This window comes from Saimiri boliviensis, chromosome 5 (genome assembly GCF_048565385.1).
Source record: "Saimiri boliviensis isolate mSaiBol1 chromosome 5, mSaiBol1.pri, whole genome shotgun sequence".
Lineage (NCBI taxonomy): Eukaryota > Metazoa > Chordata > Mammalia > Primates > Cebidae > Saimiri > Saimiri boliviensis.
Genome location: NC_133453.1, coordinates 115,892,396 through 115,913,335, shown reverse-complemented (window position 1 = coordinate 115,913,335; position 20,940 = coordinate 115,892,396). Strand labels below are relative to the sequence as shown.

At 51.4% G+C, this 20,940-nt stretch overlaps 2 protein-coding genes and 1 long non-coding RNA gene across 4 annotated transcripts in view; 1 reads left to right on the top strand and 2 right to left on the bottom strand.

Annotated features, from left to right (window-relative positions):
- Positions 1-5,784: 5,784 nt before the first annotated feature.
- TMEM185B (transmembrane protein 185B) lies at positions 5,785-8,341 on the bottom strand. Its single transcript, XM_003931564.4, has one exon. The coding sequence runs from the start codon at positions 8,123-8,125 to the stop codon at positions 7,073-7,075; it is 1,053 nt and encodes a 350-aa protein (XP_003931613.2). The 5' UTR covers positions 8,126-8,341; the 3' UTR covers positions 5,785-7,072.
- Positions 8,342-8,462: 121 nt separating this feature from the next.
- Positions 8,463-20,940, top strand: part of RALB (RAS like proto-oncogene B) — a 74,023-nt gene continuing 61,545 nt past the window's right edge. Inside the window, exon 1 of the mRNA XM_074399846.1 lies at positions 8,463-8,546. The gene's annotated coding sequence lies outside the window, so the exon portion shown is untranslated. The remainder of the gene's footprint in view (positions 8,547-20,940) is intronic.
- On the bottom strand, positions 9,934-18,184 carry LOC141584632 (uncharacterized). Of its 2 annotated transcripts, none has more exons than XR_012517793.1 (3): positions 17,731-18,184; positions 14,815-15,056; positions 9,934-14,116 (listed from the first exon to the last, which is right to left on the bottom strand). It is a non-coding gene; the product is annotated as an uncharacterized LOC141584632 (long non-coding RNA). The 2 variants fall into 2 exon arrangements; XR_012517792.1 differs by having other exon boundaries at positions 14,931-15,056; positions 17,731-18,183.

Below are 20,940 nucleotides of genomic sequence, written 5' to 3'. Positions count from 1 at the left end.
GTCTGGTGACTGGGGCAGATATCACCAACAGCTGAGGGTGAGGATGGCATGACGGAGAGGCGGGAGACAGCACGGAGACCCCTGGCGAGTTGCTGAACAAAAAACCTGTTCACTGGCTGCTCTGCCTCTGGATTTCTTGTAACGCTCTTTATTGTTTAAGTCACTGTCAATGATGGCCAAAAGCATCCCGACTGATGCGTTCATCATCGTCCACCTTCCCGGCCCTGGGCCTGCCCATGCTGTGACACCCCATTTCTGCACCAGGCTCACCTCACTTACACTCAAGCACTACCTCTTCCTCCTCCCTTCCTTCCTCCTCAGCAGTCCAGAGGTCCTTCTTGGTTCCAGGCAGTCCCTCTTGTGTCACTATGCTTGTGTCACTGGAGGCGCACAGGCCTGGCTGCCCTGCTGAGGGCCGCGCCTGCACGTTCTTCCTTTCTGGATGGGCCAGCCATGGACCCCTAGGTGGCCTGTATGAAATGTCCCCTCTCACCTGCCAAGGGCCCTCAAACAGTTCTCCAGGGACATCCCAGGCAACACCCTCCTTCCCACTCATGGCTTTTGCCTGATGCCTGCTGGAAGGAAGGTGACTGTCAGGGACTCTAGACCAGACACCCTGGCCTTGTCTGGCCTCCCGAGGCTGGGACTTGGGTCTAGGTGGTCCCAGATGATCCCCCAGCACTTGGGAGTGTGGCTAACATCTTCAGAGCCCCTGTTGGTCATAGCCTGCAGCCCTGAGCTAGAGCAGAGTCCAGTCTGGTTCTCAGGGTCAGCTGGGAGACCAGGTTCAGGTGTCCCATCCAAGGGGACAAGAAGTGGGCAGGGAACAAGGACTGGATGAGAGGCTGAGGCCAGCTGGAACCGAAAGGAGGGCACAGCAGGCCTGGAGTAGAGCAAAGAGCCGTAAGTGATGTTCAAGACAGCAAGGGACCCAACCCAGAGCCCAGTCAGAAAACAGGCTGCAGAGCGGGAGTGGGGTGGCAGGAGTGGTGGGCAGCCAAGTGGTGGGGGTTTGGGTGCTGAACGGCAGCCCTGGCTGGATGTATCACACTGGCCTGGACCCCTGGCCTGTTCTCATTGGTTACTGGTTAAGGAGTGTTTAGGGGACTGGCCTGGGAAAGTCTCAGGCTAGTGAGTGAGTCTGAACTTCTCACACTACTCCCACCCCTGGGTCAAAACCTGAAAAGGCCGGGTCAAAATGCCAGCATGGCCATGGGGGATGGGACTTCTGCCATGAGTGGCCAGTCATATTTGAGTTCTGCCGCTCAGGCCAAGAGGGGGCCAGAGTAGGTGGCCTCTGTGTGGAGAGAAGAAGGAAGGCAGCCACATGTCCAAGAGGGCAGACCTGTGACAGGGCTGGGAGGGGGCGAGAGACTTGATGTGTGGTCCAAGATCCTGTCCCAGAGTGTTGCTGAAGCTCCGCTAGAAGCATGTAGCCCAGCTTCGGCTTCGAGGGGCGCAGCATGGCCACATCGCTGGGTGCCTGGGCTCCAGAGTCAGGGTGGGGCGGAGGCACAGGCAGAGGGACTGGGGGGTGGAGCGAGAGAACTGCTGTGGCGGAGGAAAGTTTCAAAACCCACTTCCACTCTCTCCTCCCCGCAGGGACGCTCTTTAACAAACAGGACTTCCTGAAAACAGAGAAGGTGGCTGGTGAGCTTTGGGTGTGACCGTCCACCTCTGTTTCCCTGGAGTAGTCAGGATCAACTATCCCAGCCCCCAGGAAAGCCCTCACTTCCCCCTTTGACAGACAGTCATGGGGAAATAGTCTTGCCTCTGCAAAATGAAGACAAGAGGTTCACGGCCAAATTCCAGGGGATCCCCCAGGCTCCTCTGAGCATGTCCATGTCTTGTGCTGAGATTAAATGGAAGATGCCAGTAGGACCAGCAATGGGCTCAGGCCCCCGAATGAAGGTGTCAGTTACCCTGCTGTCTTCAGGGACCTGACTAACCCAGGTGCTGCCGCAGACAAGCATCAGGACTGCAGAGAAGCCGGGACTGCAGAGAAGCATCAGGACTGCAGAGAAGCCGGGACTGCAGAGAAGCATCAGGACTGCAGAGAAGCCGGGACTGCAGAGAAGCATCAGGACTGCAGAGAAGCATCAGGACTGCAGAGAAGCCGGGACTGCAGAGAAGCATCAGGACTGCAGAGAAGCGTCAGGACTGCAGAGAAGCATCAGGACTGCAGAGAAGCATCAGGACTGCAGAGAAGCCGGGACTGCAGAGAAGCATCAGGACTGCAGAGAAGCGTCAGGACTGCAGAGAAGCGTCAGGACTGCAGAGAAGCGTCAGGACTGCAGAGAAGCCGGGACTGCAGAGAAGCATCAGGACTGCAGAGAAGCATCAGGACTGCAGAGAAGCATCAGGACTGCAGAGAAGCCGGGACTGCAGAGAAGCATCAGGACTGCAGAGAAGCCGGGACTGCAGAGAAGCATCAGGACTGCAGAGAAGCGTCAGGACTGCAGAGAAGCCGGGACTGCAGAGAAGCATCAGGACTGCAGAGAAGCCGGGACTGCAGAGAAGCATCAGGACTGCAGAGAAGCATCAGGACTGCAGAGAAGCCGGGACTGCAGAGAAGCATCAGGACTGCAGAGAAGCGTCAGGACTGCAGAGAAGCGTCAGGACTGCAGAGAAGCGTCAGGACTGCAGAGAAGCATCAGGACTGCAGAGAAGCCGGGACTGCAGAGAAGCGTCAGGACTGCAGAGAAGCATCAGGACTGCAGAGAAGCCGTCCTGAGCTGCGTTGCAGACCTGTGCTTTTCCTTCCCTACTACGTCCTACAGATTTTAATTTATTAAACTTTTATTTTCCTTCTTTCTTTCCCCCATGATAATATAGGGTAGCAGTTCTCAAATAGTTTGGTCACAGGACCCCTTCACACTCTTGAAAATCATTGAGGACCCCAACGAGCTCTTATTAGTTATGCCAACATTTAGCATCGTTGAAATTAAAGCCAATAACTCTGAAAAATATTTATTTGTCCATTTTAAGACCTTACATCCATTACATATTAACTTTAATTTTTAAAACAACCTATATTTTCCAAAACAAAAAATGTATTTCGTCAGTAGGAGTGGCATCGTTTTGCATTTTTGTGGACCTTTAAAGCCTGGCTTAACAGAAGGCCACTGCATCCCCATAATTGCTTCTGCTTTCAGTCTGTTGCAGTATGGCATCCTGGCTGAAGAAAACCACGTGAGGTTGGGAAAAGAAGGACCTTGAGAACCCCCAGGGGTTCTTGCACCACACTTCTGATGGCATGGTGTGTCGGCTGACTTTAACCCGTACATTCTAAATAGAGAGTGCCATGACCAAACCAAACCTACAGATGTCCTGGGTGAAGGGCTGGAAGAAGTATTAACGGTGGCGGAAGCAGCTTGGCATCGCCTCTCTTTTCTCCTAGGGAAAGGATGAACCGCTGTCTTGCTATGAGGCATGGCTGTGTTGTGTCAGGTGGGAGCCTGGTTTCGGAGGTGTAAAGATGGGAGGAAAGGTGTGCATCAGATCTCCAAGGAAAGTGGCGCAGTGGACTTTTGCCAACTTTGGCATCAGAACACCCTTCCTTTTGGGAAAATCTTTTATTGAGTGAGTTTTGGCAGAATCCCACCTCCTCCTGGGGACAAAGGAGCCAGATGCTCTCTCCTCACACGTTCTGGGAGCTACAGAATGAACACACACCTGAGGTTTGCCTGATTGTATCCTCCCTCCTGGTAATTAATCGTGAGCTCAGGGCAGACTTGCAGACTCACTCTGCTGCTGAGGAAGTACTTGCAGCAGCAGGGGTGAGTCTGGAGGCTCCCTTTATATGGGCGTCATGCTGTCAGTGGTGCTGGCGGTGGCAGGGGCAACACGCCGAGCAAATGGTCCCTGTGCTGCAGCCCTGCCTGAGTTTCCAGCCACGCAGCTCCCCGGGCCCCTACGAGCTCACTGGGCTTCATCCCATCTTTCCTGCCTAGCTGAGTGGCCTCTACCCAACAGCTTCCTTCACTGAGTCGGGACCCTGGCAGGGCCAGGCAGGAGGCCTCCCTCACCATCTGCAGCTTCCACCTATATGGCTGGGCTCACTGCACCCACGCTTGGCTTTTCCAAAGTGCCCTGCATAGCCCTTGGAGAAGCTTTGGATTCCAGCACTTTCCCAGAACTGTCCTGTGTGGAGCACTTGGGCCATGCCACTGTTAACCGAGGGGCTGGAACGCAGGGTCTTTCTCATCTCACCTCAAATCCCCAACAGAACCCTTCTAATGGAAACAGCTTTTACCAATTACAGAGTATTTGTGAAGCACAGGGGAAATGCATCATGGGTGATCTGCCACAGATTTTGTGATTCCTTGAGAACCATCTTGTAACACTGAGGTCATGGAGTGACAGCCCTGTGCGGACTGTGATTGTTCCTTGGCCGTGCACTGCCTCTCCCCACGGAGGTCAGGCTTGGCCACGTGCTGTGGCCAACCGAAAGTGAGCAGGGACTGTATTTGTGCCTGCAGGGTAGGGCTCAGCCCCTTGTGCTTCTGCCACGAGAAAGAACACGGCCCAGGAAAAGCTGCTACTTCGACCGGGGACCCAGAATACCAGACTTGTTGCGGAAAGACCTGATCAGACCCGGGCCTGGAGCGTAACCCAGAAGCCAACTTGTAGACTGCCCGAGAACGGGAATCTGTGGATGTAGACCACCGAGTTCTGGGGTTGCTTTGCAGCAACAGCTGACTCTGAGCCTGTCACAGGAGGAAGAGTTCCAGAATTTGATACGTGCTGAACACTGGGAAGTCAGTGTTACATGGCAATTTGGTAAATTCCCAGGCACTCCTGAAGTTCTCCCAACCTCACAGACAACTTCCTACAACCTGTCGCTTCCGTTTTACCTAATGGTCCTGACTGTGGATGCCCTACCTGGTGAGAAAGCTTGTTTCCACACTTCAGACCCTGGCTCTCCAACACTAGACAGCTTGGGGGACAGGAGGTAAGATGGGCTGGCGGTTTGTGGGGGACCCCTCAGGTTGGGGAGTTGGCATCAGGTGCCAACAAGCTCCTGGCCTAAAACTGCAGCCGGGGGGTCGGTGATCCCACTGCAACCCCCAAACCTGCCCCCCAACTCCTCCAGCACTGCCTGCCCATCCACCCCTACATCTTACTGAAATGAAAATCCGTGTCTTGGAGAAATTCTTTAGGGGTGGAGGGGAGGCCCTGGGCTCCGGAAAACAAAAATGGGCTTCAAGTTCTAGGTCACTGAGGCCAGCAGCATCTTTCCCTGCATCTTGTACAGGCTGCTCTGGGCTCTTTCCCTCTGCGGGTGCAGCTCACACTTCTCACTACACAGGACACGTCCCTGTTTGCTCTCCACTACATCCTCACGGGCTGCACCATGCTGGGCTCAGGGTAGGTCTTAAAGAAATATTGAGAAAGTGAATGTATGAATCCTTATTTATAAAAAGTGACATCCACTGCTCTCAGGGCTGCCAGCTGGTGTAAACTGCCAGTGTGAGAGAGACAGAGAGACAGTGAGCCCTGTCCCAGCCGACTAAGCTGAGCCGTGGCTCCCTCGGGCATTCTGGCACTCAGCTTCCTAGCACAGGCTTTTGTTGAGAGCACATGTACAGAGCATGTTATTTTAATGTTTTATATATGGCAAAAATAGTGAATTCAGGATTATGTTTTTATTTTTCTCCAAACCCAACAAGTTTGCCTCATGGCCAGGGCAGAGAGTGTGGAACGCAGTTTAGATCATTTTTAGTAAATGACTAATAAGTGGACTCCATCCAGTCTTCTCCACAGTAATAACATCAACACTCCTTTTCGTTTTAACCTCCTTTCGAAAGTATTTATTTGTTCTCAGTCAGACAAACATAACTCTTGCAGGATCCAGCTTCTGCCGATTCCCTGGTGTGCTACCGGCACCTAAAGAAACAGTGTACTTACTTTTCTACACAGAGAACTGGAACTGCTGTTTCCTTATTGCTGACAGATGAAAAAGTTTGGACCTTAAAATGATACCTGCTTCTGTTGGCACTTCTGGGTAAGGCCACTCTCTCCAGCCTTCCGATGACAAGTAATGCTTTACAGCCAACTAATAGTCTAAGATGCTTAGAAATGGACAAACCACTTGCTGCTTATTTCCACAGAGTTACGACTTGTGTGGAAAAATTCAAGGTGCTAAGCAACCATGTCACTTTATGGCCTGGTACCACACTGGAGCATGTCACAAGTTCCCAAGTGCAGTGGCTTCTTCCTCTACTAACGGGTACTACCAGAGACCTTTACACAGCACAGACCTTGGTTACTAACACCTAAATGTTAAGACTCACGGGGTTTGCAGTCTCTATATTCGTGCCTAGTACTTTGGTAAAAGCCACACCAGGCACATACTGTTTTATGCAGTCTTCAAGGACATCTGCAATAGACGTGTATCTTCACATGTAAGCTTTAAAATATACTTTAACATAATACATTGTACTGCAGAGAACTAGAATTCAACATATTACACTGCTAAAATGTTCATATAAATACTACATATGCATGGATTCATTCCAATAGAAAAAAAATCATCTATCAGAATATCAAAGACCAGTATCAGCAAAGCCCAAGGAGAAAGTATTTTAACAGTAGGAACACTAAAAATAACGACTATGAGGTTTATAAACAAGTGGTGGGAAAGAGAATTCTTTACATTTGCTATTATGTCATAACAGGCACAATCTGAAATACAATTTTAGATTAGCAGTGTACAAAAATACTTTTTAAACAATATTTTTGATAGGTACAGTAGCACTTAAAAAAAAAAAACAAACAAACAGCTGTGTAGTTACTCCTTTTAAGGACCTACTAAAACAATTCAGCTTACTGCCCCAGCTACATCTGAGAGTGCAAACCTGGAAAGCCAAGTTCTCTTACCCAGGTACACACCACATACACCCATATATGGAAATAACTCCATCTATGATGCATACTGATGAGGCAGCGACTTCAAACAGGGCGTGAGACGACACTGTCTGGAGCCTGCTTCCATTTCCAGGTTTGGGATGAATGAACAAGAGGCAAAGGCAAGGTGGAGTCTATGTGTGCTTGGGTCCTCTCTGGGAGCTTAATCTGGCATATCAATATTTAACTTGGGAGGTGGGGGAACGTATTTCCCAGGGCTCTGGGTTATAACTACCCTGGCCTTCTTTCCAAATATTGGAGCAATTTTCGGAGCTTCTGGAACGGATGTTTCTTCAGCATCTTCACTATCTTCGTGATGGAGATCATATGAAATGTTTCCATATTCTCTTAAAAATGGGAAAATTTCAAGGAGAAACTGACAGAAGTCTCTGCGAATGCCAAACCACCAATGATTGCCACCCTTTCGTCTAAATGTTGTGGCCATTAAAGTTAGCAAGGAAAGCCAAAGGGGGACAAATATGGAGATGAAGGAGAATGTATTGTGGCCATCCAATCTGTGAACCAGCAGGACCTCAAAAGTGAGCAGGGGCACGACAATCGTTATCCAGCTGATGGCCATGGTCACGTGTGTTCTTCGCTGCTCGGCAACCACATCCAGGGACCGCAGGAACAGAAGGGACCAGACGATGTAATAGAGGACGACCAGGCAAAGGAACGACATGAGAATCCACAGAGGCACAAACACCACCAGCCACGGCCAGTGAATAATCCTGTCCAGCCTTAGGGCGATGAAGATGAACTGCAGGATGTTGACAGAGCACAGGATCTCCAGCTCCAGCGATCTGTCGTGGCGAAAGCCCCAGACACAGGCAGCCACGGACACTGGGGACACGAAGAAGAGAGGCATGAAGACCAGCAGCCAGAAGTGGGTGCCCCTCTCCACCCTGTCGCAGACCAGGACTTCGAACATGAGCAGGAGCAGGTGGATGCCCACAGCAATCAGCATGGCTTTGAACTCCACGCAGGCCTCCCCCTCGGTGCGGTAGCGAGGGTTGCGGGCCCAAACGCCCGCACCCACTGAGGCGCCCGCGATGACCAGAAGCTTCCACAGCCATATGGGGGTGAAGACGGCCCAGTAGCTCCACTGGATGATGCCGTCCAGGCGGAGGGGCAGCAGCACTGAGAAGAGCAGCAGGCAGGAGTAGATGAGGAACTTACTGGGGTTGAAGTCCTGGAACAGGCCCCTGGGGTTCATGTCGGAGGCTGCCGCCCACTGGCCCAGGCCTGCTCCCCCGTGACGCTCGGCGCCCGCGTCTCAGCCGCTCCCCGGGCCACCGCCTCCAGGGCCCGGCCCACGCCGGCTCCAGGCGGACCAATGCCGGGGCAACCAGGAGGAGGCTCGCAGCGGCGACGCGGAGGCCGGAACACGTGCGCGCGCGGTCACGTGGCCCGGCCGGAAGCGCGCTACGGTGTGGCGTGCGCGGGCCCGGGCGGCGCCGGCGGCTACCGGCGGGGCTCTGTGTCGATCTCGCTGCTGCCCGCCTTCATTCCGAACTCATGAGGCTGGCACCTACTGTGTGCGGCGCCCGGAAGGGCCTGGCGCGCTGCGGACTCCCCAGGCGGTCCGCAACCTCGGACAGACGCTTCCAGGCGACTCCGGGAACATGGAGGCGGGAGTGAGCTCACATCCTCCCCGCCGGGCGGGGTGGGGCGGGGCCCTGCGGGGGCGGGGCCTGGCGGGGAGGGGCGGGCCCCTGCGGGGGCGGGGCCTGGCGGGGAGGGCGGGGCCTGGTGCAGAGCACCCCACCCGACTTTGCGGGGATCCTCCCCTGCCCGCGCTAGCTGTGGCTCCCCGGGAACCCGCCTGGGGCTAGGGCGCCGGCGGTGAGGCTCCAGCGTCCCGCGGGCAGCGTGGGGAGCGGCGCTTACGGGAGCAGAATCGGGTGGCCCGGGGAGTTGGGGAGTTTGCGAGGGAGCGGGTGCCGGTGAACGCACGGATGCTGGCGCTGCAGACCTGTGCGGGCGGCGCGGGGCGGCGGCGCGTGTGTCCCTGGCTCAAAGCAAAAGGCCCGCGCGTGGACTCAGTGCACCCGGGGCCTTGCTTGGGATGAGGACTCGCGGGGCAGAACTCCGCCTGGCGGAGCAACGGACGTTTCTCGGGCTGCCTGCGAAATGGCGGTGCAGAGCCCAGGCGGCAGCGGCGCTCTTGTACCTGTCCCTCTCACTCCAGAGTGGAGGGTGCTGGGGAGCGTATTAGACCCCACTGGGCCCCTGGACGGCGTCCCTCGGAGCAGGGAGGAAACCGGATCGAGACCCGGGTTGGGGGTTGCTTCCTGCCCCAGGTCACCCGGCAGGATAGCAGAGAATCGCGTCGCAGATACAGGACTCCTACCTTTAAGTGTCTGGTCCTCATTTTGACTTATTTGACCCTGTCTCCATGTTATTCTCACAGAACAATGTTGGGAAAAGGGTACTGGACGAGAGGTCAAGAAATCTGGGTTCTTGTCCAGTCCCTGCCACCCATCGGCTGAGAAACCTAGGCAAATTCACCTTTCTCTCTGGGCCTCAGTTTCTGGGTCTGTAAAGTTGGGGAACAGGCCTGGGTGATCTCTAAGAGCCAGCAAGGTTGTAGCGAGTCTGTGATTTTAAGCACCCGTTTCACCCTCTGGCCAGCTGGGCAGATCCTGGAGGATTTCTGCTTGTCTTCCCCGGGGTCCCACTGCTCAGCAGAGTCCTGGCTGCCTTTCTTCCCGCCCTCACCAGTCTCTCCTGGTCCCGTTTCCTGATGTGGATGTGGAATGGTGTTACGCAGGTCCCGACAGGCCATCAGAGGAACGCATCACCTGTCAGGGTCTCCACCGAGTGGCCGTCCCGCACCCCCCGGACATAAGCAGGGTGTTCAGGGTGTGAGGCGGACAGTCCCAGCCCCCAAGGCTCTCTCCAGAACTTCACTTCAGCCCCAGGCAGTCTGTGGCCCTGGGGAAGGGAGTCCAGCTGAGTGAGATTCACCAGTCCTCAGGCGTAGCCCTGAAGGCTGACTTCATAGATGTGTCTTCAGAGCCTCTTGTTTCTGAAGAGCCTCTGCGAGCCCTGTGGGGAGGGCCTTAGCTAAGTGGGGCTCTAGCCTTATCTCCTTCAACTCCTCGCCTAACCAGATTTGCTCCAATCCGTTTTCCACATTGGTCTTTTATGTACTTTTTTCTTCCAAGAAGGATTTGTCAACTGCAAATTTGTAAAAGTGGAAAATCCGCTCACCAGTCCAACTTCTGCATCTGTGAAATGGGCTAGGAACGGCGCATAGGATTGTTTTGAGGATTAGATGAAATGATACATGGAACTTTGCACTTTGCATTTAGAGACGTGCAAGTGATTAATGTGACCACACTAGGAGAGTAGAGCCGGTGGAGGGGAGGGGCCTGCCAGCAGCGCCCCCGCCCCTTGGGGAGCTGGTGGCGGAGTCAGGTCCTCTGGACCCTGCGAGAACAGTCAGAAGTCCTTCTCTCTCCTGCGTAGCCAGATGAACTCAGGGCTTCTGCTGCCACCTTCGTCACAAAGATGGAGCTGAGAGTGTATTTTCCTGCCTTGAGCTCCTCATTCAGGACAGGCGCACCCCTCCATCCAAGAAGAGGCTCTGAGAGTGTCCTGTCCTGGTGCAGCGGTGCCTCTGCTGCCCAGCTCCTGACAGAGGGCAGAGCCAGCTTCCAGGCTTGTGCCACAGGGTGAGGGATACTGTCTGCCCTCTGTCCCCAGCTGGCTTCCTTTGGCCTGCAGGCCTTGACCTCTCCCCCATCCTGTCCCGAGCATCAGACACGCACCCTTCACTGTTTTCTGTGATGTGGTCAGCCTCTCACGGACCCGCCTTTGTCTTTTATTTACCTGTAAAACTAACATGGATTGTTTGCTATGTGCCAGATGCTGGCGGCACAACACTCTCCGAGGCTGGTATGCAAACCAAAGTGTAAATTCATTCACTTGCAGACGGTGTGTGCGGGTGCAGTGCTCCAGGCCACCAGCATAGGCTGCTTTTCCCCAGTCAGGGTGTGCAGGGGCATGTGGCCCCAGAGGGGCTGACATGGTTTGAAGGTCCCTGTCCTAAAGGATAGGGAAGTCCTGGGATGTATGCCCTCCCCAGAGTCTCTTTCCTGCTTGACATCCTCAATCCCAACTTTCCTGTCTGAACTGTGAGGTCCTCCTGAGCTGCCTGGCACACCTGGTGGCCAAGACCCTTATGGTCCATGTGCCAGCCCAGCCAGTCTGCTGCTGCCCCCTGAGTGTGGGCATCTGACATGGCCTCTCTCTCCTTCCTGGGCACCAAAACCCAGGACAGGGCTTCAAGCTCTGAGAAACCTTCTTGACCCCTGGTGGACCAGCGATCCTTCTCTGACCTCCCACCGCATCTGGATGCCAGAGGTGGGGCAGCACAGGGGGGCCTCTTCCTATCCTGGGACTCATTTCACTGGGTGTCATTTGTTAGGCCTTCTGTCCTTTCATGAGATTTGAGCTCCAGACACCCAGCTAGCACTTACGTCTTAGCAAACGTTTGAGAAACGTTGGCTGAATGATTGAGTGAAGGAATGCGTTCAACACTACTTGTGACTGCGATGCTCCTGTCCCAGAGGAGACGCTCCTGTGGGCAGTGTGAAGCTGACGGCAGGACCAGTGTCCTTTCATGGCCAGCATTCTAAGCCCTGTTCCCTCCACTCTCCAGCCCAGGTGACCTTTCTTCGGATAGCTCATTGATGAGTCATTTCCAACTACCTTGTTACCAATTGCCACAGATACAGCAGTTTAAAGCAGTGCCCAGTTACTATCCCCCATGTCCCGAGAGTCAGAAGTCAGCAGCACATGCCAGGCGGTGCTCCGCCTGGGTTGCAAGGCCGAGGTCTGGGTGTGAACACTCCAGCAGTGAACCTGCCTTTGAGTTCTGCGTTGGCAGGACTGCATCTGTCCGTCGAGTTGTTGGTATCCCCTGAGGATGCCAAGCCGGGGAGAGACTCTGGGGTGGGGACACATCCCAGGACTTCCCCATCCTTTACCCTCTGGGGCCACATGCCCCTGCACACCCTGATTGGGGAAAAGCAGCCTATGTTGGTAGCCTGGACTGAGGTCCCTGTTCCTTGCCCACTGTGGGCCTCGGGGTTCATTCTCAATCCCCGTATTTCCCAACTTGTGGCTCCCTTTAAAGCCACCTGTAGTGGGTTGTGTCCTTGTGCCTGGAGTCTCTCTTCTGCCTTCCTTGTTTTAACAGTTCCTGTGATTATTTTGGGTTACTCAGCTAACCTAGGATCACCTCTCTATTTTAAGGTCAGCCTATTAGTAACCATAATTCTATCTGAAAATTCCTTAGAATTCTGCTCAGTATCAGCAGCCAGGCCCAGCTTGGCTCTTCCTGCCCCGCAAAACAGCCACTGCTCAGCGAGAGCTGAGCTGGGTCTCCAGGGAGAGCAAGGTGCCCTCCACAGCAGACCAGGGTGACAGTGACACCTGGGCTCGCTCCCAGTCAGAGCAGCCGGAGGCTGGTGGGAGTCAGGTTTCCCCTGCAGCCCTCTTGCTGCAGGACCTGGAGGCCTTTGCTGAATGTCCTCTGAGGGGCTGGCCTGGAGCAGGGGGATGAGCTGCGCAGAAAGCCCAGGGAAGTTTGCCCTTTTCAGGCAGATTTGTGGATTTGCTCACATCAGCTTCTTCACAAGGAAGCCACAGGCCACCTGGCCTGTGCCAGCCTCATTGCCCACCATTACCCTTGGCCTTTGTCTCTCAATTAAGAGCACACTGTCATCTCTACAACAGCCCCCTGGTGTCTCCCTGCCTTCCCCACTGCCAGCATGTGTGCGTGCACACACACACACACACACACGCACGCACACTAGTGAGGTAGTATACCTGTGGGCGTGGACTCTGGAGTCACCCCAGCCCAGGTGCGAGTCCAGGCTCTGTGACCTTGACAGATGACAGCTTCCAGCCCCGACCTCTGAAATGGAGCTAACCTCCCAAAACTATGAAGGCAAAAGAAACAATGTGTGAAAACCCGCAGTGCCTCTGTGATTATTCCCCAAGGGTGGCTGCTGTTAACTGCCTCTCAGCAGCAGACTGGGTGTCCGCTCCCTCAGGTATCATCCTGTTTGCTCATCTGGCTTTCTGGGCTCCCTGTGACTTTCTCAAGGACAGGGACCCAACTCTTATCTCTGTAGGTTCCAGCACCGGCCCGTACACAGTAAGTGAATCTGGAAAGTGCATGCGGGCAGGAAGGCAGGAGCTGATGTGGGATCTCCCGTGGGCTGAGCCGCAGAGCACAGGCACCCTCCTGAGACAAAGCAGCTTATGTGAAGCTCACAGGTCCCAGTGTCACAGGGAGGTGCTGGTGGGCTCGCACGAGGACCTTCTGGAGCATGACAGCCCTTCAGGCTCACACGTGGCTTAGTGTTTCAAAGCACTGTATCATCTGGAGCTCACTTCAGAGGTTGAGGTGGCACAGCACTAACCTCCTTTGACAGGTGGGGAAACAGGCCCAAGACCACAACCGTGGTCTTCTAACCCTGCAGCTGCAGACTTTCCATAGGGCCCTGCTGCTGGCCTGGTCCTGTTTATCGGCTCAGTCCAGGGAGAATGGCTCCCTGAAGAGCCAGAATCTGCCGGGACCCTTTAAGACCTAGGCTCCTGTTTTAGCAGCTTTTTCCTTCCTTAACCCATGTATTAATTTAGCAAATATGTATCAAGCATCTTCCCTGTGACCCAGACCCTGTCCTGGAGACAGATGTAGCAGTGAACTCTAAAGGTGGCTTCTCCTGTGCTGGTCCCTTCTCAGTTCAGGGGCTTCAGGGTTACCTCCCTGACTACCCCACCTAAAGTCATTCTCCTCTCATTTGCTTCACCTTGTTTTATTTCTCGTTTTCTTCGATGTTCACTTTAGAAAAAGCTGGAAAATGCAGACTTATTTAAAGAAAGAAAATGCTGTAGTCTTAACCACCTGCAAAAAACCACGGTCAGCATTTTACTGTGTTTCTCCTTCCAGTTGGTCTGCTCTGCAAAGACGTGTCCTGTCATCATCCACATACCATTTTATTCTGCCTTTTTGCTTAAGGTTAATTCTAAGATTCACTTATTTTCACATTGTCACTTCTCTGGATCTTACACTCTACAGTGGCTGATGTTTTACAGGCACTGTCAGCCGGTATGAAAATTCAGCTCTTTCCAGAGGAGGTTGTATTCATTCTGTCAGTCACCTGGGGCACTGCCAACTTGAGATAACCTGAAATTAAACATAAATTCAGTGACAGCATTTACTTGGGGTATTTCCAGATCATATCAGTGCAAATTCAGACTTAAACCAGCGTGAGTATTGGCTTGTGCATGTCCTCAGGGGCAGTTCTGTTCCCTGCCTGCATCCGGGTCCATGGTTAGGACGCGGAGATTTCCTCACGGGCTCTTTATGCCTGACGAGGCTGCTTATCATTCCCCTCCCACCAAAGAAATACACCTTTAGGACCCCAACTTTACTTAGATGTCCTTTATTAGATAACCCATTCTGGGTATTTTCTTCCTTAAAGGTATGTGAAATCGTGGTGTGTTTTCTAATCGAGTGTCTTAAATGTGCTGAAATGCCGTAGATAGAAAACTTATGAGCATCTTTTCAGTGGCCCCACGATATTACATTAAGGGAAGTCCAATACTTTACTCACCCATCCTCTTGTGTATTTATTTATTTCCATTTTTTTTTTTTTTTTTTTTTTTTTGGAGATGGGGTCTTGCTCTGTGGCCCAGGCTGGAGTGCAGTGGTGTGATCTCTGCTCACTGCAACCTCTGCCTCCCAGGTTCAAGCAATTCTCCTGCCTCAGCCTCCCAAGTAGCTGGGATTAGAGGCACCCACCTCTATACCCAGCTAATTTTTGTATTTTTAGTAGAAATGGGGTTTCACCATATTGGCCAGGCTGGTCTCGAACTCCTGACCTTGTGATCTGCCCGCCTCGGCCTCCCAAAGTGCTAGTGTTACAGGCGTGAGGCACCGCACCCAGCCCCGTTATTTCCATTCTTGTATGAAATGAAGAGACTGTGCTCTTTCTCACACATGTTTTCTTTGCATCCAAATTGTTTTTCAGGGTAGATTGTCAGAAACAGGCTTGCTGTGGTGAAGGATTGAATACAGTAGTTCCTCCCTTAGCTGCGATTTTGCTTTCTGAGTTTTCATTTACCTGCAATACACCGAGGTTTGAAAATATTAAATAGAAATTTCTGGAAATAACGCATCAATTTTAAATGGCACTCCATTCTGAGTAGCGTGACACAATCTCGCTCCATCTAGCCTGGGACGTGACCCCTCTCTTTGTCCATCGTCCCCACACTGGGCCTGCTCCCTGCCCTTCAGTCACTTAGGCAGTCACATCAGCTGTCACCACATTGCTGTGTTTCTGTTCAGGTCACCCTTGTTTGACTTAACGGCTTCAAAGCACAAAAGTACTGTACCTAATTAGCAAATTAAACTCTACGATAGGTCTGTATGTTCAGGTATGTACATAGTGTATACAGGGTTTGGTACTATCTGTGGCTTCAGGCATCTACTGGGGGTCTTGGAACAGATCCCCTATAAGTGGGGACTACTGTATGCTAAAGACCCTTGATACATAAAGCCTAGTGTCTTTAGAGGTTGATTTCTTTTCTCTCTCTCTCTCTTTTTTTTGGAGATGGAGTCTCCCTCTGTCCCCCAAGCTGGAGTGCAGTGGCCCAATCTTGGCTCACTGCACCCTCTACCTCCTGAGTTCAAGTGGTTCTCCTGCCTCAGCCTCCTGAGTAGCTGGGACTACAGATGCACCACTACGCCCAGCTAATTTCTGTATTTTCAGTACAGACAGGGTTTCACTATCTTGGCTGTGCTGGTCTCAAACTCCTGACCTGATGTGATCTGCCAGCTTTGGCCTCCCAAAGTGTTGGGATTACAGGTGTGAGCCACCACACCGATCTTTTTTTTTTTTTTTTTTTTTTTTTTTTTTTTTTTCTGTTTTCTGTGTTATCTTTGAGGAAATGGAGTCAGCACCACCCCAAGTTGGGGTGTGAATCTGCCTGTACTGATAGCAGCTGGCAGAGCTTATTTAGAAAACTCCACAGGGTTTGAAGGATTCAAATTAAAGAGGCTGAAATCAAAGGTAGACTCAGGTATAAGGCTGTATAATCTTAAAAGTCAACTCAAAATAGGGCCAGTTTTGACATGTTTGTGGGCGTGCACATGCCGAGGTAGGGGCTTTCTGGAGTCAGATCACATGCTTCAAATGTTATGAACAACACAGTAGGCATTGGAATCGTTCATTTTGAGGCATTCAAGTATAATTAAATATAATCAATTCAAACTAATTTTTTGTGGAGGTGAGTGGGGAGCTTCCTGAATTATGGAATTAGGCAATCCAGGTGTCAGTTGTACTAAGCTGACATTACTAAAATGTCTTAAACAGTTTTCATGTACAATTTATGCTTTTTCCTCAGTCTCATCCGCACTCTTAATTTACTCAGCAAAACCTTTTTTTCTTGGACAAAGGTCATTTTCAACCCAGCTCTTACCTGGCTTTGTCGTAAATTCCAAGGGGACAAATGATGTGTTTCCTAGTCATAGACATTGTAAAATTGTAATCTGATTTCAGATTACATTTTTACATTTCATTGTAAAATTGTAATCTGGGTTGCCTTTCATTCTTCCATTTTTTGCTGCAAAGCGTCAAAACACTAAATGCTTCTGCATGCCACTGCAAGCCAGGGCCTGGAGTCACCCCATGAACAGTGTGGGGCTCCTGATTGAAGGGGCAGCTAGCAGTACAGGAGGCAGCACAGCCTGGTGACCCAGGGGCCTCAGGAGCATGGCCCTCCCCTGTCAAAGCTGGCTTTCTCAGGACAAAATCCATCCGCTTTATGGCCCTGGCTGACCGGCCTTGGCCCATCTCCCTAGCTTCACCTCACTGCCCACTGGGCTCCTGTGGCCACCATAGCTTCTTTCTGCTCCTCAGACTCCCATGTTGGACCCGTTGCTGCTTTGTGTGTTTTCACAGCTGCCTCTAGGGGAGACAGACCTAAAAGAGGCCTGGGCCCACGTGCAGCTTCCAAGCGGTTCACTCATCACTCAGCCGCTATGGCCAGACTGCCTGCTAGTGCTTGCTAGGTGCCAGGCCCCGGGGAGGGAAGCAATGCCCTGTGGCCCCTGTGCCCTGTGGTCCCTGTCCCCTGTGGCCCCTGTTCTGTGCAACACAAAACACTGAATAACCCTGAAAGAGCAGAAGAGAGGACCAGGTCACTAGGCTGAATACAATGAAAAGTCAACTAAAAACCAGAAAAAAAAGCATGGGAAATAAGCTATCTGGCAACGGTCAGGGGAGAAGCTTGTGCTCCAGGCTGCAACAGAACCCCGAGGAGACCACTGCTGAGAGGGCGCCCTGGTGTAGTTAAACGTGGGCCAAAAAAGGGACCACCTGGCTTCAAAGCTGGCCTTGTCGTTTCAGCAACTCTGTGTCCTTGGCCAAATGACTCAGCCTCTCTGAGTCTAAGTTTTCTCATCTGTAAAATGGGGATAATAAAGTCTACTTCACAGGATAGAGGTGAGATAATAGAGATGCAGGCCTGGCACATTCAATAGATGCCCGCATGGGTGTGTACTCCCCTCCCACGCCCGCCCCTGTGCTGCTGGAGAGGAGAATGACTGGGGAGGTCTGTGCTCGGGTCAGCTGGGCATAACTAAGGACACCTTAAATTATGTAGCCAGGTGACAAGCACCTAATTCATTCTCCACCCTGGGGCTAGTTCTGCTTATAAATTAAGGGGGCCAGGGTGGCCCAGGGGTCCCCAGATGCAGGTCCAAGTGGAGCACCGCTGGCCTCATCCCAGACTCACCAAGTCAGAATCCTTGGGGGTGAGACTCAGAATCCATATTTGTAAGTCTTCCCAGATGATTCTAAGTGCAGCCAGGTCTTCACACCCACACAGCCAGATGACCCCTGAGAGGCTTTTTTAGCCTTTGCAGCCTGTGTTTCTGGCCTCATCAGATGTGCTGAGCAGCGTGGGTCTGGTTCATTGTTCATCCTCTGCCTTCATCATAGACAGGGAGTTTCTCCTGGTCCCCACTCATGGGAGGAAGCCGCAAGCGGAGACAACTAAGTGGAGAAATAAATCTCTAGCAACTGCCGACTGCCCTGCTCTGGAGGTTGTCTGCAAAGAGGGAAAAAGCTAAGTTCCAAAACCTGGGTTGCTTTCTCCCCACTTATCAGCTGAATCGAAACTGAAAATACGCCTCCGAGGCTGGAGATCCCTTACACGACTGAAACCTTGATAAGCAATCCCTTCTCTTGTGGCCGCTTCCACCTAAAAAGAAAATGAAACCCCTTGGAGTTCCTGCTGGTCTTAGATTTTTTTCTCTTGTAAGAACATAAAAATTATTCACTGTCACTGAGGTTCTTTCCAGATTGCCCCAAATAGCCATAAATTTCCCAGCTTTGTCTGGGAGGTATTTGGGGTGATGAATTGCTGTTTACGTAGTGAATTCCTGTTGCAGATTCAGGGTTACTAAGTTTCCCCCATGAAGACAGGTCATCTCTTGAACTCAGTGTTCTTACAGAGCGGGGGATTGAAGAAAGAGATTCTTCCTAATGGTTTCTTTTTTTTTTTTTTTTGAGACGGAGTTTCGCTCTTGTTACCCAGGCTGGAGTGCAATGGCGCGATCTCGGCTCACCACAACCTCCGCCTCCTGGGCTCAGGCAATTCTCCTGCCTCAGCCTCCTGAGTAGCTGGGATTACAGGCACGCGCCACCATGCCCAGCTAATTTTTGTATTTTTAGTAGAGAAGGGGTTTCACCATGTTGACCAGGATGGTCTCGATCTCTTGACCTTGTGATCCACCCGCCTCAGCCTCCCAAAGTGCTGGGATTACAGGCTTGAGCCACCGCGCCCAGCCCTTCCTGATGGTTTCTAAGGGGGTGCTTTCAAAACCTCAGCAAGAGCCTGGTGCAGTGGCTTATACCAATAATCCCAGCATGTTGGGAGGCCGAGGCGAGCCAGTCAACTGAGGTCAGGAGTTTGAGACCAGCCTGGCCAACATGGTGAAACCCTGTCTCTACTAAAAATATAAAAATTAGCCAAGTGTGGTGGCACATGCCTGTAATCCCAGCTACTTGGGAAGCTGAGGCAGAAGAATCACTTGAACCTGGGAGGCGGAGGTTGCAGTGAGTGAAGATCGGGCCATTGCACTCCAGATGGAGTGAAACTCCATCTCAAAAAAAAAAAAAAAAAAAAGAAAAATCTCAGTAAGAGTGGAAGTGGTTTGTGACTATTGGTGCCACAGCAAAAGGGAACTTCAGGAACAATATGGTCAGGGAGGGGGTGTTGGTTTTTTTTTTTTTTTTTTTTTTTTTAATTAACAAAAAACCAGGAACACGTTTCAAAGTAAATAGAGGGCCCAATTTTTTCTTTTGGTCTGAAAGGGGCTTCAAAAAATTGTTTTCAGTATTAAATAGAATGACAATATCAATGGCAATGAAGATAGTGAGAATTGGCTACCCTCTGTTTAGTGTGGTGTCCGTGGGGGTTGGGGGAGAGATTTGATCCTGTTACAGGGGAGACTGAGGATCAGAAGGGCCAAGTGCCTGGCCCAGGCATCCCCATGCAGCACCACCTGTCTCCACCACAGTGCAGGGATGGGACAGAACGATTGTCCACCCACGCTGGTGCTCTGTCAAACGTCTGCTTTTAGAAGTTCTTTTTTGGCCGGGCGCGGTGGCTTATGCCTGTAATTCCCAGCCCTTTGGGAGGCCAAGGCAGGCAGATCACAATGTCAGGAGTTTGAGACCAGCCTGGCCAACGTGGTGAAACTCCATCTCTACTAAAAATACAAAAATTAGCCAAGTGTGGTGGCACATGCTTGTAATCCCAGCTACTTGGAGTCTAAGGCAGGAGAACTGCTTGAACCCAGGAGGCGGAGGCTGCAAGGTTGCAATGAGCCGAGATTGCACCACTGCACTCCAGCCTGGGTAACAGAGAGAGACTCCATCTCAAAAAAAAAAAAGAAAAAAGTGAAGTCCTTTTTAAATAATTATTTTCTAAATATCCTGGTCAAGTCAGGCTGCCGTAACAAAATAACACAAACTGGTGGCTGAAACAGCAAACATTTATTTATCAACAGTTTTGGAGGCTGGAAGTCCAAGATTCAGGTGCTGGCAGATTTGGCATCTGGTAGGGACCCGCCTTCTGGTTTGTGGATGGTTCATCTTATTGCAACCTCCTTTGATAGAAGGGGCAAGAGAGCTCTTTGCACCTCTTTTATAAAGCTGTCCCTTTCATGAGAGTGGAGCCCTTATGATCTGCCCACTTGCCAAGGCCCCGCCTTTTCACACTGTCACTGGGTGGTTAGGATTTCAACACTTCACTTTCGAGGGGACACAAACCTTCCAGCCATAGAAGTAAATAACCAACTTCTAGCCACTAAAAAATGTATTGCCCCGGGTCAACAGAGAGGTGAGGATCAGAACCGCTTTTTGATGGGATGATTTAGGCAGTGCCAGAGAGTATCTGTTGGATAGGTTGCCAGGTGGGCAGTTCACCAGCACCCCCCCAAACCCAGGTACTCACAGATCACAGCCATCAGGGGTAGCAAGCCGGGTGAGGGGAGTGGCCTGGCTGGCAGGAGGTGATGGGGTGGCTTCCCCTCAACTCCCAAATTGCTGGTTTTTCTCCCTTTATTGTGGCCTGGGTCAGCATTGAAATTCATGTTTTTATGTGAACAGCACCAAAGGTTTTTTTTTGTATATGTATATATATATGTGTGTGTGTATATATATTAAATTGTTGATGCGTACGTAGATGGTAAAGCTATAAAACAAAGCAAATAAGTGATTTACGTAAAGTCATGATTGTGGTTTATCTTTTGGGGGACATTGAGGGATTATGAGTGGGGACACATGTGAAGGGGATTCCTGGTGTATGGCAGTATTTTATTTTTTAATTTAATGGTTATAATTATGTAAAATTATATATTTATGTGAACACAATTTATATAAATATATAAAAATAATTTATAAACATTTATATAATTTGTATAAGTATATATAACTA

What these genes read in the sequence shown, in the direction of transcription:
- TMEM185B (XM_003931564.4), bottom strand. Translation starts at nt 8,125, where the DNA reads ATGAACCCCAGGGGCCTGTTCCAGGACTTCAACCCCAGTAAGTTCCTC.